The sequence below is a fragment of the Chinchilla lanigera genome, unplaced genomic scaffold (genome assembly GCF_000276665.1).
Source record: "Chinchilla lanigera isolate Chin_1 unplaced genomic scaffold, ChiLan1.0 scaffold00168, whole genome shotgun sequence".
NCBI classification, from domain to species: Eukaryota; Metazoa; Chordata; class Mammalia; order Rodentia; family Chinchillidae; genus Chinchilla; species Chinchilla lanigera.
The window spans coordinates 75848-95610 of record NW_004955569.1 but is presented as its reverse complement, the minus strand read 5'-3'; the positions used below and the strand labels follow the sequence as shown (position 1 = coordinate 95610).

The 19763-nt window shown below is 40.2% G+C and overlaps 1 protein-coding gene across 1 annotated transcript in view; it reads right to left on the bottom strand.

Moving 5' to 3' along the window:
- The window catches only part of LOC102025521 (zinc finger protein 709-like), a 33347-nt gene extending 15428 nt beyond the window's left edge, over positions 1–17919 (bottom strand). The window contains exons 1-4 of the mRNA XM_013509368.1: positions 17798–17919; positions 17386–17446; positions 15314–15513; positions 9500–9582 (exon numbers count right to left, since the gene is read on the bottom strand). Of these exons, the coding sequence (XP_013364822.1) occupies positions 9500–9582; positions 15314–15513; positions 17386–17446; positions 17798–17885 (432 nt within the window). The 5' untranslated portion in view covers positions 17886–17919. The remainder of the gene's footprint in view (positions 1–9499; positions 9583–15313; positions 15514–17385; positions 17447–17797) is intronic.
- Positions 17920–19763: the final 1844 nt, after the last annotated feature.

Sequence of the window (19763 nt, the reverse complement as noted above, 5' to 3'; positions counted from 1 at the left end):
ATATGCCTTCCAAAGTGGAAGTAATTCACTGTAGAGGGCACCAAGAGGGAACTGAAGAAGTATCTGAAGGTAATCAACTAGCTGATACAGCTCAAGGGCACCTCCTTCAGGCTTCCCTGATCTGGGAAGGGGCTCTTGATTATACTTGACCCAAATATTCCCAGTCAGAAATTGAATAGGCTCTCTCCCACAGGTGTCAGTTCCTTCCATCTGGGTGGTTACAATCAAATGATGGCAAATTGATTCTTCATGGTGCTAGTCAATGGAAAATTATTAATTCTTTGCACCAAACCTTTCAGTTGGGGAGAGACCAGACCCAACAGATGGCCTTTAAGTTATTCATAGGAAAAGGGCTTTCCCACACAATATGTCAGGCAAGTAAAACATGTGAGCGCTGCCAAAAAAACCAATCCTCTTAGGCAAAACATAGGTCCTCCAGGTACACAGAGACATGGTAAATGCCTTGGAGAGGACTGGCAGCTTGATTTTACTCATATGCCAAAAAGTAAGGGACTTCAGTACTTATTGGCCTGGGCAGATACTTTCACAAACTGGGTTGAGGCCTTCCCTTGTAGAACAGAAAAAGCACAAGAGGTGGTAAGAGTTTTAGTCTCAGAAACCATCACCATTTTTGGAGTTCCTATGAGCTTACAGAGTGACAACTGGCCATTTTTGAAAGCAACAGTCACACAAAATGTCTCTTAGGTAGTGGGTATTCAATACCACCTTATTGTACACGGAGGCCACAAGCCCCAGGAAAGGTAGAAATACCATATGAGACCCTGAAAAAACATCTTCCTAAACTGGCTCAAGAGACCCACCTCCAGTGCCTTTACTTACTGCCCTAAGCTCCTCTCAAAATAAGAAATACACCAAAAATCCAAGGCCTCAGTCCATTTGAAATGCTTTATGAATGTCCTTTTCTCACCAAAGATTTTCTCTTCGACAGAGAAACAGATGCCTTACTAAAGGATGTCATCTCACTGGCTAAATTCTATCAGTCTTCAACAGCTTACAGAAGCTCAATGCAAAGAAAAGGGAAATCCCATATTCCACCCTGGAAATTTAGTACTGGTAAAATCTCTGCTCCTTCTCTAGGACCAACTTGGGAAGAACCATATATTGTGATCCTGTCAACTGCTTCATTGGTCAAGACAACAGGCCTGGACTCTAGGATACATTACACCAGACTCAAGATCTCATAACCAGAGACTGTTTCTGAGGGTGAACAACCACCTGAATATTCCTGTGAATCCATAAAAGACTTAAAGTATCTGTTCAAGAAAAAAACAAAGTCTTCAGATAAGTGATATCATTACTAACCCTTTTACTAATCACTTCACCCCTTAGAGGAGAGTGAAAATCCCTTCTAAGATGGGCACAAGAGGGCTGGGGATTTAGCTCAGCAGCAAAGCGCCTGCCTGGCAAGCGCAAGGTCGTGAGTTCGGTTCCCGGTACCGGAGAAAAACCAAAAACCAAAGAAAAAAAAAGATGGGCACAGGAATATACAGTTATTACAACAAACCTCCTGCTGGATATGTGGTCTACTCTCCTTGTCAAGTACATCAAGACTTCCTTGGTGGATATCCCCACTTCAAGGAGATGATTGGAATAAATTACAAGACTATATTAATGAGATATGAAAGAGTTCAACAGTTCATAGCTCAGCCTACCATTACAAAGTAACTGAGTGGCCTATAAATTATACTCTTCATGATCCTGGACATAATTAAAATTTTTCCCACATTACTAAAGCCTCTCTGCGGGCACTAGTGAGGCCCCTACTAAATGGAAGTAACCGTCCTATCCTGAGGGCCAACAACTACAGATATCAGGATGGCTATTTTCAAACATGGGGTGATTATATATATGGTTAACCTCCACTATAGGCCATCTCAGGAGAAAGGCCCCCTTATGTTGGGAACAAAAAAAATCACTCCTATCCTCATTGGTGTAACTCCACTAAATATTTGAGATGGACACCCCCTGAACACATGTGCATCTAACACAATAAATTTACAGGCTAAAGATTGGTTTGCAACAGATTGGTTTCTCACCCTTGAATTAGAAGGGAAGCCCCCAGTGGCACTCACTGGTCTTGTGGGACCAATTTCTGGCCCTGGCATGAATTTCTATCCCTGCATGGATAGGAAGGTGCACATTAGGATTTGCTTGGTTACAAGGCAGAAGTGTCAAAACTATTGACCAACCTGCAAATTTACCCCGCCTACAACATCCATGGTCCCAAAGCATATTTCACTGGTATCACTTGGCCTCTATCTTTATCCCTTCCTTAGAGTTAGAAGATATCATGCAACATATCAAGTCCTTAACTAACTATACTCAGTTGGTCTTGAGTGACACTGCAGCTGGTCTCTCTCTCCTAAACAAAGAAGTAAAATTAATGAGACAGGTCATCCTCCAAAATCAGATGGCATTAGACATTCTAACAGCAGCACAGGGGGGTACTTGTGCAATTATAAAAACTGACTGTTGTGTGTACATTCTTGATCCCTCTGCTAATGTCTCAGTGGCTGTTCAAGATATTAGGCAACAAATCAATGATATGTCAGATTCTGAAAATCCCTGGACCTTATCCTCTTTATAGGAGGCCATTTCTGGCTCCTCTTGGTGGAAATCTTCGTTGACTATATTCATAATAACCCTGCTGAGACTGGTGAAACCACTGTGGAAATCAGTTTGGAGATTCCTCCGAAAACTAGGTTTAGAGGTCCCATTCAACCCAGCTATCCCCCTGCTGGGTATTTTCCCAGAAGATCTAAAAACATCATATCACAGTGATATATGTGCACCTATGTTCATAGCAGCACAATTTGTAAGTGCTAAAATGTGGAAGCAACCCAAAAGTCCATCCACCGAGGATTGGATAAGAAAATTATGGTACTTTTATATAATGGAATATTACTCAGCTGTAAAGAAAGATAAACTCGAGACCTTTATATTTAAATGGTCACAACTAGAGACCATACTCATAAGTGAAATAAATCAAACATACATGTGCAAGCACCGCATTGTGTCACTAGTGTAAAACTTGAAAGAGTTAATTTAAACTCGGAGGTATGATAGACACTGTGAAATGATAGGAAACCACTGAAGAATAAAGGGCTGCTGGGATGTGGGAAAAGAGAAGGGAAAGGAGGAGAAATTTTGTATGTATGTATATACAGGATAGATAACATGGTTGTTCTGTCTTCTATTTCTATGCTGAAAGACTGTCAATGAGTCTTTGGTTGACCAGTATTGCATGTCTATATCTGTTTTCATGAGAAGCCACTTTGAAGATATCAATATGTAATACAACCACCATTGTTAATTCCCTACCACTTTGTTTGTAACTCTGTACTGTCTGTATTGTGCTTGTGATATGTTGTAAAATGTTGTATGTCTGTTAATGTTTCCCTCCTTTTATCTTTAAAATAAAAAAAAAATAATAACCCTGCTGATCTTATTATTTGGCCCATGCATACTTAATTATTTCTTTGGCTTTGTCTCCTCCAGACTTAAAACTATATGCCTACCCAAGATGAGAATGCATAGTGTCTACCAAGTGCCTTTAGGTAAACTCTCTGGAGAGTATCTCTGACTGCCAGTCAACAACTACGACCCCCTTCAGCCTGAAGAAGCCAGAGCAATCATCATCTATTATTCCCTCATAGCACTTTGTGTTACTTCTTCAGAGGGGGGAATGTTATAGGCAGCTGAGTTAGATAGAAATATTACAGGTAGTCAGACCGGGCCAGGCCCTCAAAAGAGCCAGTATGGAAGACAAGATACCTTACAAATGGAGACATACTTGAGGTGGACCAGACCTCAAGACAAAAGATTTAAAAAATGCATTCACATACTTCCCTAGGGATGGACATCAGGGATTGATATTCTAAATATATAGCAATCACCTTGAAGATTCAACTCCTGAGCAGGGAGTGGTGGTGCATTCCCGTAATCCCAGCACTTGGGAGTCTGAGGCAGAAGGATTGTTGTGAGTTTACGGCCAGCCTGGACTACATAAGTGAGTTCAAAGCCAGCCTGGACTATATAAGTGAGCTTAAAGCCAGCCTGAACTGCATAGTGAGACCCTGTCTCAAAAAGACAAAACAAAAAAAAAAAGATTCAACCCCTTACAGGGAAAGCCCCTGTTCTATATTCAAGCCCACTTGCTACATGATTTGCTTCCTTATTTGATCCCAGTTTAATCAATTTTACCTGAACAATTCTTATTGGCTGATAATAGTTTTGTCCCAGCTCATGCTCACCTTGTGATTTCCCATCACCCCCCTAATCCTTAGGAAAGACAGGGTCCTTGGCAATCCACTCAGACCCTCTTCTGTCTCTCTCTCAGACAGAAGATTTCTTTCCCTCAATAAATTCTGCTCTTAACCTCCATTGTTCCTAAAATTCATTCTTCCGTTTTAGAGAACAGGAACTCCTCCCAGATATTATTCAGGTTGGGACATTTTCCCCCGACATCCTAAGACTTTGAACCAGTAGTGAACTATTTCCCCTATGAAAAATGCTGATTCTTTTCTACAAGTGAGTTGTAGCTGTGAAATTCTGGGTGAATAAGTTGTTATGAAATTCTAGGTGGCTGAGTTGTACCTGTGAAATTCTAAGCTCATGAGTTTGGAGAAATTTAATGTACAAACTGCCAGTTTTTCTCTAAAACCTGTTTCCTTTAGAGCCTGCACCCTGAGGAGATGGGTTAAAGAATCTGGCTTGAAAAGTGGTTGTTTTGGCTGGCCGTGGTGGCTCATGATTGTAATCCCAGCACACTGGAGGCTGAAGGAGGATGGCCAAGAGTTCCAGGCCAGGCTACGTGACACAGATGTAAAATGTATGCAAATAAAAAGAAAGGAGGAGGCATTTTAAATCCACTTGTGTCACAGGTGGCCTTGCTACCCACTTGGAACGCATCCTGGAAATCAAGGAGCTATTCTCATTTCTTTAGCTGGTTCCAGACCTCATTTCTATATGTTGTAAGATTCTGGTTCTGCTTATGCGGTAAGATCATTGTGAGTAGAGGTCTCACATAAGTCATTCAAATGATAATTCTTTTCACTTTGAAGATGGAACCCAGGTTTGCCCCCAATACACTGCACTCCTCAAACTGGTGGAGATACCAGTGTGCCTGAGGGTGTCCAAGAAGGAATTTTGGGCTTCCAATGTCAGCGTGGACAGTATTCAGAGGAAGAGAACTGTCCCTGCTTGAGCAAAGGGAAAATGGGACAGATGATAAGGCAGGACCAAAGTTTCAGGAAGGCCTCAGTGTCCACAAATACTCAAGAAGGCAGTAGACTGCCATATCTGGTTCTGGCTAATTCCTTTGAGAATTTATACAATTCCATCCCAACCATAGCTCCCATCCCATAAGGTTACCATTGCATGTCTTGAGGGTCTCCGAGGATACTTTGCAGTCCCCAGTAAGATGTCACAGAAACAACAGATCTAGTCAGTGCTAAGGGCTCTAAGCACTGAACTCACAGTGGGCACTTCCACAGGAGGACCAAGGAAGAGCCCTCTTCTTTTGGCCCACCTGATTGGGCAGCTGTTATTGTTTGTATTTGGATGTTCCCCCAAAGCTTCATGCAATCGTGGGTGCAGGCTTCTAGAGTTTATGATTGATCCATGGTCCAATGCTGGGATTATGGGTGTGCATGCTACACCTGCCCTGGGTGGTAGCTTGCATACAATATATGGGAGGGGAAGAGGCTTGCTCTTCCTGCTCCTACTCCTCCCTTTTTGTTCTTGCTGCTTTTGCTGTTTTCCACAGCTATCAGCTGTTGCCCTCTACCATGTGCCACACTACTCTGGAGCCAGCTGAGTATAGACTGAAACCTCCATGAACTGTGAGCTAAATAAACCTTTCCTTCCTTAATCTTGGGCATCGGGTAGTTTGTCTCAGCAACAAGAGAAAAGTAACTGGGACAGTAGGTCAGCAAGCCCATACTTTTATTGATAATTATCTCCTAGTCTTGTCTCTCTCCTATGATGTCAGTCTCACCACATAGGAGTAACTCTTGCATTTAAGGGCTTTACTTCTGACTTTTCAGAGCTGCCCTGGGTTTCATAAAGGACTCCATGCACCCTCCCTGGAAGGTGAGTCATGTGTATGCTCAGAAGCTGCCTGGGGGAATGTCCTATGGAAGAATCAATCCCTCAAATACAAACAACATTATGAGGCCAGGTCAGCCCAGGACAAATCAGAATGGGTGAGGACTATTGCTGGGAATGTTGGCAGTAGGCTTTATTGCTAAGATATTCACACAGTCTCTCAGTCTACTCATTTTCATTCCATATATTTCCACCAAGAGAAATACATTATTGTGGAAATGAAGAAGCTACACATAAATGGTAAAAAATTTCTGTGAAAGAGTGAAGATGACAGAAAAGCAAACAGTGCCACTCCCTCAGACAAGCTTCATACTGTATACACTGTCATACAATATCTAAGTTATGAAGATCACTGTAGCCAGGTACGAGGTTCACAGTGATTGCTGAAACAGAGCCCCACATGTAACCGCTTGGTCACTTCCAGGAAACAAGTGTGGGACTCAAAAAGACTTTAGGCTGGAAGCAAAACCATTTATATATATATATATATTTTTTTTTTTTTTTTCTTTTTCCACTCTAGGGTCATCATATTACTGCATTAGCTCACTTCTAAATTGTTGACTTGACTGTGTACATAAGGTTGCTTTTAAACAACCCATAAGTTTTATATGTAAGACATTGACAGGAAGAAAGAAAATCTAATGAAGCTCACTAGTAATTTGCAGGTAGGCAATGGGACCTGGGCTGGGAATCTTAGGGCTTGGCACAATTTCCAAGGAAAGGGCTTTTGTCTCTTAATGAAACTAGCCATGAACATAGGCCCTCAGGTGTCTTGGTCTGGGCCCAGTACCTTCTCACAAGGTAGCTGTCTGTCCCATGTTTCTTTTATTTCTTCCAAATAAAGAGTTTTCATTTTCCCATTTAAACTTGGTATCTCTAAGCCATTATCACTATAAATTGTTATTTTTCCTCATTGGCTACAGGGCTTCTGTAGGAATTGCAGACCCGCGTGTGACATAGTCAGGTCAAATTATCATTGTTTTTCTTTTTTTGCATTCCACTCATGGAACAGCCAAAAATCTTTTTTTTTCTCTTTTTTTTTCCAGCAAAATAAAACCAATGTCTCCCAAGTTTCTGCTTTCTTTCCACAACTCATTCCTTATTATTGAGTCCCTGAGCTCAGTTTGTACAGAATTACCGGTTTCGACACACGTTCTCTGTAACAATCACAGGTTGCCTATTAATAATGTCCTATATTTTGCAAACTACCTAATAACTTTGACTCATCAATTAGAGATTTCCTTAGAAACATGCTGCTAGAATTCTTAATTTCTAATCAGACTTCTAATCAGTTTTCACTGTATAAGTGTATCTGACATCAAGTTAAAGAAATTCTCTTTCCAAGGATCAAGCTTCTGACTTGTCTGAGCACCTGATTTACTGCTGACAAAAGCTTTGAAGCCTGGCTGTAGCAGGTCCCACATGAAATCCCTGAAGACTAACTGGCGTACGGTCCCTGTGACTGATGGACAGCACTATGTGGTGGCTCTGAGCAAGATTTCAATTTTAAGACTGTAGATGCAGGCATTCACTCTTGGGTGGACACCGTCCTGGAGATAAAATAGTTCTCCTAGTTTAACATAATGTCTTACTTCGAGAAGCCCTCGAGTGCACTTCCAAAGACTTTGATCGGCCCTGGCGAGTCCCACCTTTCTTCATTATTCCCTGCCTTGATTTGATAACTAAATAAATATGGGCCACGCAGAGAACATCTTCGTCTTAGCCCCCAGAATCTCAAATTCTGTGAGAGGGTTTTGATGCTCCCAGAGCCCAAAGTTCAAACCACTGAATGCTTTTATGTAAGCCTTTGCAGTCCACGTGTTCAGGAGGTTGCTGGCCTGATCAGTCTGCAATAAGTAGGGGATAAAATTAATGTAATATGTGACGCCCTCCATGGGGCACAGGCACTTATTTGGTCTCCATATTCATTAAATTCTGTTACTAATGAGGTTTGGATTCCTCAATGTTTTATACTTACAAGAAGAGACGGTAAACAGATTTCTGTCCTACGTTCATGTTACTGAGGGTTTTGTCACTATGACAAAGTATCTGAAAAATTCAGATACAGAAATTGGAATATTTTGTGGATATTGATTTTGGCCCATACATTCTGAATCTCAGACCATGGTGGGAATGTGAGACAGAGCACAGAGCTCAGCTCACACTGATAGCAAAGTAGACTGAGAGATGAGGGGACGACATCCAAGAAGTATCCAAGGACTCCATGCATATGTATGTGTATGTGTGTGTGTGTGTGCATATGGGTAGCAATTCTACAAACCTACCAGGAGTCCCCTCCCCATTCCTTCTCTACACAGTTCCTGACCTGCATCATGGTGCAGCTTAGCCCCTCAGTGTCCCTAAAGCTCGGCTCCATTCTGTCTCCTTATCCTTGATTTTTTCTCAGTGCACACTGATTTCTCTCCCTGTGTCTCTCACTCAGTAATGTATAGAGGGTCCCTTGAGTCCCACAGTGCAGCTGCAGCAGAACTGACTCTTGGACTGGTCTCTGAAGATGAATGTGTTGCTCTGAATTAAAAGGCTGCTGTAAGCACGACCTCCAGAAACTGTGTGCCCAAGTCATTCCAACTCTAGAAATTCCTTAAGAATAACAAGTAGGAAGGGGCTGGGGATTTAGCTCAGCGGCAGAAGCGCCTGCCTGTCAAGCGCAAGGTCATGAGTTCGGTTCCCGGTACCGGAGAAAAACCAAAAAAAAAAAAAAAAAAAGAATAACAAGTAGGAGACAGTGCATGCTGATAATTGAAAATGTTATGCAAAAATGTAGAAAAACAGGCAGTGCTTACTGCCTGGAGACACTCTGCTGCTGCTCTGCTTTCACAAAGGTCAGAACTCACCCATGAGACATCTGACAGGACCTACATCCAGCTCAGATGACACAATGTCCCGCTCCAACCTGCTATATCCCCTCTTTATCACCTAGTCCCTCATATTCTGAGGTAACCACCAGGACTGGGGTATTGGGATCCAGCAGAGGCCCTTTTTTGCCTGTCAGTACCTCCCTCATAATGAAGTGGACACTGCAGAGAGTTCTAACCTGGCTGATATTCTCTCTGTGCCCATTTCCTCGGGACAGTTGTCCCTGAGCTGGGACATGAGACAGAGGAAAATGTCACCTTTGTGTATCCCCCTAGTGCTGCTTAGGCTCTGAGCTCTCCTGCCTCTAGCCCAGTGTTCTCAAGGCCTTTCTTCATGGTACTACAGTCCCTTCAATGCGAGAACTCAAAAAGAGTTGATGGGCAATGGCAAGGCCTTTAGATTCCAGGCTAGATTTCTTACTGCCTGCGTTACGGGGGCCGGCTAGAGACTCATCCTCCATCGGTGGAAAAAGAAACTTATCTGGCCCAGATACCTGCTGGTGATGCCTCAGGAAAAGCAGGTGGCTTGCAGATGAATGAGTCCCACATTCCTGTAGACTGTCACTATCAAGGCCACCTGAAGAAGGTGAAACATGAATACAGAATTAATGCCAATAAAACAAAAACAATTGCCAAGAACAAACAGTTGAAAAATCTGTTAAGAAAAGGAAAATATTATTAAAATATAGCACATTATCTTATATAAATGCTATCTATTCTTTTAACTATACCTAAAATGACAGCAGAGGGAGAGAGAGGGAGAGATCAGAAACAGAGAAAGAAAAGGAGACAGGGACCCAGAAATAGAGATACAGAGAGGAGGAAATATCATCATTATATTTTGTTTTTTTGTTTTTCTTCTGGTACCAGGAATCAAACTCACGACCTTGTGCTTGCCTGGCAGGCGCTTTGCCATTGAGCTAAATTCCCAGCCCCACCATTATATTTCATAAAGCACTAATTTCTAAATAACACAATAGGATTATTTGTGCTGCTAAAATCTTCAAATTTATAGGTTTCTTTGAAACATATGCAAGTACTTTTACCTTTCTAGTAAAAATGCATGTGTAGAAGTCAATAATTATATAATTAAGGCCATAAACAAACATCTTCCCTTAGAACTTGGTTATTTCATAAGGAATCTGCTGCTGATGTATTGCAGGATCTCTTCAAGTCATATGATGCTAAGACAGGGGAAAAGCCAGAGGCTGACAGGAAGAGCTCAGCTTCCTTCTCTGCACCTGAGCTTATTCTCTGCTAGACGCTCACTAGACCCTTATCGCCCCCTGCTAGCCCTGTTACTCATGTGCCGCCTCTTCCTGGTATCCTTTGATTGTGTCCCCTGCACAGTAATGCACAGCCGTGTCAGTTCTCAAGCTGTTCACTAGCAGGTACAGGATGTTTTTGGCATTGTCTCTGGTGATGGTGACTCAACTTTTCACGGAATCTGCCTCGATTCTGCTACCATCAGTCTCATTACGTAGGAGTCAGCCTAGCCCCTTCCCTGGAGCCTGGCAGGCCCTGTCCGTGCTGCAGCTAGTAAAGGTGAATTCTGAGGCTGCACAGGAGGTTCACAGACCCCCTAGGCTGCACCATGTTGAGCTGTGACCCTGCCCGCTGTCCCTCAGCCTGGATACCTGCACAGAGCTATCCTGCTGAGGAAAGCGCCACATATATCCATGGCTTATTCTACTCACGCTGATTCACACACTCAATATCATATGTTTTCATAAATTACATTTATAACAACCACAAGGAAAACCCAGTTCAGCCCAAACTCCATGGTGCGTTGTTGTGTTCAGTCCTAATCAGTTAGTTGGAAAACCTAGGCGTTCAGGACTGGCTCCTCTGAGAGCGGCAGGGTCAGGGCAGGGGTGGTTTTCATGAGCAGAGGGAGGCACTATTTGCATGGCCTTCAGCTATGTAACAAATTCGGGCAATACGGGTAACAGTGATTGCATTCAACAGAATATGATATCACACTGTGGGATAATGCGCTGCTATTTATCTGTCCCTTTATTTTATTTTTCATTTATACAAAGTTGCATTTTTATATCAAATTTTCTTGCTTTACAAACATGTAAAATTGTGAAAGCATCAGAAACAGTTCCATATTCCATAGAAAATCAAAGCTGAAATGTATGGGCCTTGAGATGATAGTCATAAGTGAAATAAATCAGACAAGCATGTGTTAATATCGCATTGTTTCTTTGGTGTGAGAAACTGAAAGTGTCAACAAGAGCACAGATGTACCATAGATATTGTGAAATGGGCAGAAACTGTTCAAAAGGAAAAGCGAAACAGGGAGGGAGCAGGGAAAGTTAAGGAAGGGAACAGAAAAAATGAGAAATCAAGGATAAAATGAAAACTGAAGGGGCTGGGGATGTAGCTCAGTGGCATAAGTGCTTGCCTGGCAAGCCTGAGGTCATTAGTTTGATTCCTGGTACCAAAAAAAAAAAAAAAAGAAAACTGAGCTTTGTGAATGGGGACTGATGGGGGTTTGAGAAGAGGGAAAAAGAGGAATCAACATATGTCATGAACAGATACACATTCCCTATACTCAATGTGGTCATTTTAGGGGTTGGGGATTTAGCTCAGCGGTAAAGCGCCTGCCTGGCAAGCGCAAGGTCGTGAGTTCGGTTCCCGGTACCGGAGAAAAACCAACAACAACAAAAAAAAATGTGGTCATTTTGTATAACTAAATTATACTAATAAACTTAAATTTAAAAAAAAGAAACTGGGTGCTGATGTTCTGTGAATGTTTTCCACACTGTCTGGCCTGTTGCTTTTCTACACTGTGGAAAAAGAAAAATGGCTTCTCATGAAGCTTCTGGACTCGGGGGGCACATCTGGTGAGGTCTGCTGATCCCTCCCCTTGTAATGTGAACATGTCTGACTTTGACACATTCTGCTCTCTGTTAAAAGAAAACAGTTAGTGTTTGTGTGGATGGCTGTTAACAAGTCTCAGTTTCACCTTTTCTTTTTTGTCTTTTTGAGACAGGGTCTCTCTATGCAATTCAGGCTGGCCTTGAGCTCACTTTGTAGCCCAGGCTGGTCTCGAACTCGCAACGATCCTCCTGCCTCAGCCTCCTGAGTGCTGGTATTACAGGCGTGCACCACCATGCCTGGTTAGTTTCATCATTTATTTTCTGTCATTGTCTATTTTCTTTTTTCTTTTTGTCTTTTTGAGACCAAGTCTTGCCATGCAGTTCAGGGTGGCATTGAGCTCACTTTGTAGCACAGACTGGTCTCGAACTCACAATTATCTTCCTGCCTCAGCCTCCCGAGTTCTGGGATTACATCCGGCTATCATTGTCTATTTTCTTGTGTCTTTTTCTGTGACAACTTCTTAGGTATAACACCTAAACTGTCCATTTATGAACCTGAAAAGTATTAACACACATGTACACTAGCATAACCACACCCACAAACCAGTGAACACATATCATCCTACACTGAATTTCTATACTTCTCAAATTAAATTTAGTATCAATTTTATTTTCTGCTTTAATCGATCATAACTTTTTATAGTGGGACAATCTGTTATTCTATTACTTGCAGGCTTTCATTATCCATTCACTTCCAATACAACATCTTGCTTAATTCCAGGGTTTGATGATATGATTAAAGCTTCTAAAAATATACGTGTTGATTTTTTCCTATGGACATTAAGATTTCAGTTCCATAATACTCTGAGTATTGTATCTTGGTCTAGACACTCAAATGCTGAACTCTATGCTAAACCTCATTTTTAATATACAAGAACTGCCAGGGGTCTTCCTCAATGCTTACATTATTTGCATTTCTATAACCAATAAATATGACTATAAATGTTGTCATTCTTAAGGACACTTGGGATTTCATGACATCTTTCTTTTAGTCCATTTTAACAGCTGTGAATTGTTATTCCTTTCAAATTAATTATTAGTGCTTAATGTTGAACGAATCAGTAACTTTCATTTTGACACCTTTGTACACACATACAGTAGATTGTCAATTTTACCCCCATTACCTCCGTTTTGCCCTTGTTTTCATCTCCTTCTTTTCCAATAGTTTTCTGTCTACTTTCATGTAATCTTTTTTTTGTTTGCTTTTTGTCTTTTTGACATAAGGTCTCGCTATGCAGCTCAGTCTTGGCTTGAGCTCACTTTGTAGCCCAGGCTGGTTTTCAACGTGCAAGTATCCTCCTACCTCAGCCTTCAGAGTGGTGGGATTACAGGCATGCACCACTATGCCCAGTTGTCATTTCTTTTTAATTGGTTTAAATTGCATTTCCCTAAGGATAACTAGTGTTTGGTCTGTAACCAAGTTTATCTTTCTTATCTACATTTTTTCACTGGTCTGGTATGTGTTAAGATTTTCACTCATAAAACATTATTTGTTGGGTTTTTCTGATATTCAAAAGTCCTTGGTATAATGTCACCAAAGTCATTTCTCACATACACACTTAATGCTTTTCAGTAGTTTTTTGTTTACCTTTGCATTTTTTTTTTTTTTTTTTAGGTTTTCCAGTTGCAAGGGTTTGTTTCCAGATTCTTTCTTTTTATTTCTACAGGTCTCCATTGCATGAGTACTTTTCAAAGGCTTTTCAAACTGGGCATACATTTATAGTTTATCTCCAGTGTGACTTGTTTGATGTAGTTGACAATACCTACATATGCCAAATGCTTTCCCACATTGTTTACATAGGCTTTTTACCCAGTGGGACCTTGTTCAAGTATTTATATTGTCAGCTAAATTTGTTCACACACTTCTTAAGAGTTACTTTACAGTGTGTGCTCTTTTAAGTCTGCAAAATGAAGAGTTCGCATCCAATCTTTTCCCACACTGCCTACATACATGTAGTTTGCCTGAGTATGCCTTCTTTCATGTATTTGATGGCACTTTGTGTACTGGATGTTTTCCAACATTCTTTAAATGTACAGGGTTTCTTCCCAGTAAAATCCTTCATGTGATTGACAAGTACACTGTAGGCTGAGGATTTTTCACATTACTGATGCACATAGAATTTCTCCTAAGTGTGACTTCTTTCATGTATTTCAAAATATTTCTGCCTACTGTATGCTTTCCCATAATGTTCACACACAAAGGATTTCTCCCCATTGTGAAGTCTTTTATGTCTTTTTTTTTTTTGGTTTTTCTCTGGTACCGGGAACCGAACTCACGACCTTGCGCTTGCCAGGCAGGCGCTTTTGCCGCTGAGCTAAACCCCCAGCCCCGTCTTTTATGTCTTTGACAGTGCTTGTGTGTGCTGAATAATTTGTTGTTTACATACATGTGGTCTCTCCCCAGTAATAGATCTGTCTACGAAATGTGGATTTACCCGCAAATGTTTTCCTACATTGCTTATATATTTAGGGTTTCACACCAGTGTGAATTTTTTCATACACATGACAGTTAGTCTGTTCAATGAAAGATTTCCCACCTTGCCAAATATATAGGATTTCTCCCTAGTGTGGGATCTTTTATGTCTACAAAATTTGGATTTATGAGCAAATCCTTTCCCATATTTCTCACATAGATAGGGTTACTCCTCAGAGTGAAATCTTTCATGACTTTGACAGTGCAAGTGTGCACTGGGTGCTTTCCCACATTGCTTACAAACAATAATTTCTCCCCAGTATGAATTCTTTCCTGTCCTAGAAGGTTACAATTTCAACTGAATGTTTTCCCACATTGTTTACGTGTATAAGGTTTCTCCCCAGTGTGAATTCTTTCATGAATTTTACAGTAATTCTGTGCACTGAATGCTTTCTCACAGTGCTTACATGCATAAAGTTTCTCCCCCATGAGAACTCTTTCTTACATACATAGGGTTTCTCATGCATGTTGATTCTTTCATTTACATGAAAGCTACTGCTGTGGCTGAACAAATTCCCCCATTGGTTGCATATATTATCTTACTCCCCAGTCTGAGTTCTTTCATGATTTTAAGAGACACTGTGCCTGCTGAATGCTTTCCCACACTGCTTACCTAAATATTTTTTCTCCCCCATGTGGAATGTTCTTTGTCTCTGAAATGTGGACTTACAAACAAATCTTATTCCACATTCCTCACATACATAGGGTGTCTCCTCAGTGTGAATTTGTTTATGTTTTGGAAACCAGTTACAAAGAGCTAGTGTTTTTACACCTTTCTTAGTTATGTGGGTTTTTTTTTATCTGCCTTCTTTCAAAATTTTGAATAGGATGTAAAGAAATAAAACTAGTCTCACAGTGTTTGTATACATATGGACTCCCCAAACTCTGCTTTCTTTTATGGATTTGAACACCAGTGGGTGTTGTTCAGGCTTTCACACTTTTCTTACCTAAGAAGGTTTTCTCCCAAGGGAGAGTTTGTTCAGTAAGATCAGAGTTGGCCTCGCCATATTGCTCATATTGGTGTGGTTTCTCTCCAGACTTTCTCATTTCATGCTCCTGAAAGGACTGGAAATCACTGCAGGTTTTTCTATGTTCATTACATTTATATAACTTCTCTTCAAATCTCAAACGATTGTCTGAACCATATCTGTAAGGGTAAAAGAAGAAAGATATTCATCCTAATAAAAAGTCTGTATATCAAAAATTGTCATTTACAAGGACAAGTTGGGTTTGATGCCTCCTAAGAAATTTTAATGATTAACTGACTTATTGCCCTGGTGTATACCTCATAAAGTACTATTCATTGTAAAAGTGATGATTTTTGTTTTTGTTTTTTGTTTTTTTCTTGCACTTTTTGAGACAAGGTCTCACTATGCAGTTCAGGCTGGTTTTGAACTCACTTTGTAGCCCAGACTGGCCTCAAACTCATCTTCCTGGCTCAGCACCCCAATGCTAAGACTATACATGTGAACCACCATGCCTGTCTTAAAAGTGCTGGTATTTGTTTGAGAATTTTAAATTGGTGTGTTATTCCAATATGTAATATCTAGTATTATTTTAGGTGATGGCTGCATATGTGTATCAAATATTGTCCTTTTTGAGCTCTTCTCCCCATCACTCTTCCCCTTCTCTATCTAACCTGATCATCTTTCCCATTTCTGAAAAGTTAGAATTTGTTTCCTATTATGTCTCCTTACTCTTACACCTTAAATACACTTTAGTTTCCTATTTAAGAGAAAGCCTGTGATATTTCCCTTTTTCTGTCTGACTTATTTCACTTATCATTATGGGAAGAAGTCCAAACTATTTTTGGTTTTTGACAGAAGATATCATTATTCTCTACATAGCATATTTTTCAGGGAGGAGAGTTAAACACAGATCTTAACACAGAATTCCATTTGCAGATTTACTATTTCTTATCTGGAGAGATCCTTTTTGCCCATTAACTTGCTCAGGTTGAATGGATGTTTTTATCCTGCAGACTCAGCTTCCAAGAGGGCTGTGATTACAAGAATGTACCACTATACTGAGATAAAATCTCATTTTTTCTATCCAGGCATCCACTGATATGCATCCAGGATCTATGCAGAGGTTTGCTATCATGAATTGCTTCCACACCTGAGATACTGTGAATACCCACTAAGGTGGTTCTTTGAACAAAGCACAGTATGGATCACTAAAACTTAAAGATTTTTAAAAATAATTTCAGAATATATCAACAGAATCATGGAGCATGTGATACAAAACTATAATCTCAACACTCTGGAGGCTGAGGAGGAGGACTGCTCTGAGTTCAAAGCTAGCCTGGGCTACAGAATAAGTTCCAGGCCATGCTGGCCAGACCCTGGCCCAAAAAGCAAAAAAAAAAAAAAAAAAAAAAAAGATTATATCCATGAAGGTATACCTAGATCTAATGGAAACAACTTTTTAATTATAAAACCTCCGTATATTGATTATTATAATTTTTTCATTTTATATACCACCAACAATGTGTGAGGGTGACTTGAAGATTTTTAAACATGAACATCTCAATAATCTGGAGAATAATTTCAAATTACTTAGTATGACAACACTAACACTCACTTGCATTTTGAATATGCTTCCTTGTGACAAATTTTCTAGATCATGAATGTCTCATATTCATATATATGCATAAATGGACATTTTGAAGATAAATTTCTGTCAAAATTCAAAAATTACTCATTTCCTATATGCCAAATACAATAATTATTTCCACTCTCATATAATTCTATGATGTTGATCATGAAAGAACTTTTCATACTGATGTAGCAAGTATTTTTATTTGTTGTATAGTATAAACAATACCTCAGTTTCTTACATTCCAATATTTTTCTGTGGACTGACAGATAATACAAATTCTAACCAAATGCTTCTCTGCCTATTTCTCTGTGGTTAAGTAGGAACATGGTCTCATTTCTTTACATTAATTTCTTGTAGTATTTCTAGTCACACACTGACTCTGGAAGAATACTCCCCTTTTCTAGAAATTTAAAATTACCTTGAAATTCTTGAACAATTTTTGTCCTCTTCTCCAAACTGCTGCTTATCCCATGTTTTTCCTGTATTGCAGATATTAATATACAAAGTCAAAATAATATTATATGAAATTCATAGATTCCTGTTATAAACATGGTACACAGTAACCAGGTCTGAAATATACTACAAAATGTTAGCCAGACATGGTGGCTTATGCCTGTAATCCCACCACTCCAGAGGCTGAGGCAAGAGAATCATTGCGAATTTGAGACCAGTCTGGACTAAAAAAGTGAGCTCAAGACCAGCCTGAATTGAATAGCGAGACCCTGTCTCAAAAAGACAAAAAAAAGTTATAACATTCCAGTTTATTGAACTACATCAGTGAGCAAAAATTAATGCTTTCTGTTTCTGTAAGAAAATGATAACATGCTTACCTATAGCATTAATATTCATAAATGTCTCCCACATCACATCTCTGTAGAGCTTCTTCTGGGATGGAGTCAGCAAAGCCCACTCAGCCATGCTGAAGTTCAGAGCTACATCCTCAAAGGTCACTGCTTCTTAAAAAATGACATATTTTTTAAAATTCAGAGACACAGGCCAGGGATATAACTCAGTGGCACAAGTACCTGCCTGGCAAGTGCAAGGTCCTGGGTTCCATTCCTGGGGCCATAAAAAAATTCAGACACACACGCTGATACATTTCTGCTCCTCTCATACCACATGTCTTGGTCATCAAACCCACATACATGCGAATATATTCACACAGTTACTCTGATGCTAGACTGCAACACATTGACAAGGCAACCAAAGTATGGAAGCGCTGCTTGTCTTGCAAGGTCCCTCAGTTGTACTTCTGCTCTGTCTTTAAAGCAGACCTCAAAGGGGGAACCTACAAATCTCTTTTGATACACCGCAGGAGAGACACATTTAATGAATGGCTCTGATATAGCATCATTTATATCTTTTTTCACATATTTATAGCATTGAGTCCATCTTTCTTTGTACTTAGACAACATTTAGATTCTTGAATTTGGTTTCATAGAAAGCAGATAATTAAATGATAAATAAGTGTTGTGAATAATTTAAAAATTCATGTACACACAGGTTTATTTGACCAGTTTGTAGACAATGAAAGTATGGACAGAATAGCATATAAAGTTATAGATCATGAACACTAAATTGTCTCCTTGCACTTGAATATAATTCTAGGATGGTGTAAGGAGGACAGTATGGGGAGTATATGAATAAAATGAAAATCAAGGCACTCCAAAGTAACTAATCACTATATCCAAACAAAATGTTCAGCCCAGTGAGATGTTACATGCCTGTTAGCAAAGCACTTGGGAGGATGATGTAGCCCATGTTCAGAGCAACAGCAAAAAATTTAACAGTAAGTGGAGTGGAAATCATGCAAAGGAAGCTCTCACATATACTGGAATAAAATTAGAAATGAAAGTAGAAATATATTTCAAATAATCTTAAGAATGGTACATCAGGGGCTGGGGATTTAGCTCAGCGGCAAAAGTGCCTGCCTGGCAAGCGCAAGGTCGTGAGTTCGGTTCCGGGTACCAGAGAAAAACCAAAAAAAAAAAAAAAAAGAATGGTACATCAAATTATCAATTTTTAAATGACACGTTACAAATGAACCACGTAATTAATTATTAAGGATTTCACAATATATGACAGTGAAGGTACATTTTAATTATTTCAGGAAAGCAAAATGGGTGCTTGAAAACATATTAAAGGCAATGAATGTACATTATGGAAAAGAACAAAGATAGCAATTTCAGAAAATTAGACAAAATAGGGCAGAGGGTGTGGAGGACCACCGGAGTGACTCTTATTGAAGAAGGAACAATTATCTCCATTTGGGCTGAACCCGACCCTATTTCCATGTATTGATACGCTTGATCTTAGCCAAAAGGCCGAGAAGCGATCCATGTATTGATACGAACAGAGCTTGCTAGGACTTTCCTTATCCCTTCCCCCTATCCCTTAAACTCTCTTTAAGCAATGCATATCCATCCAGCTGAGGTGCTGATATGTTGACAGGTAGTGTTTCCTGATCCCCCCTTCTTGCCCTTGTGTGAGGCGTGATGAGGCAGGATAAAGAGCCAGTGCTCCATACTGTGGGCTGGGATCAAGCCTGGAGATAAGAGGCTATGACTTCTCAGGGCTTGGAAGATTATACATCAGAGCTGAGGTATTGACCCCAAAATATTAGATACTATCTCAATTGTGTTACGCAGATTACTGCTTCTGCATATCTTTCTCTCTGCATATTGCAGAGGGGATTTTGGGCCTCCTACCTAGCCCACCTCACAGCACACACCTACTTCCTCCCTTTCCAGTCACTCATCCTTAAGCCATTCCTTTCTTCACACATTAATAAATTCC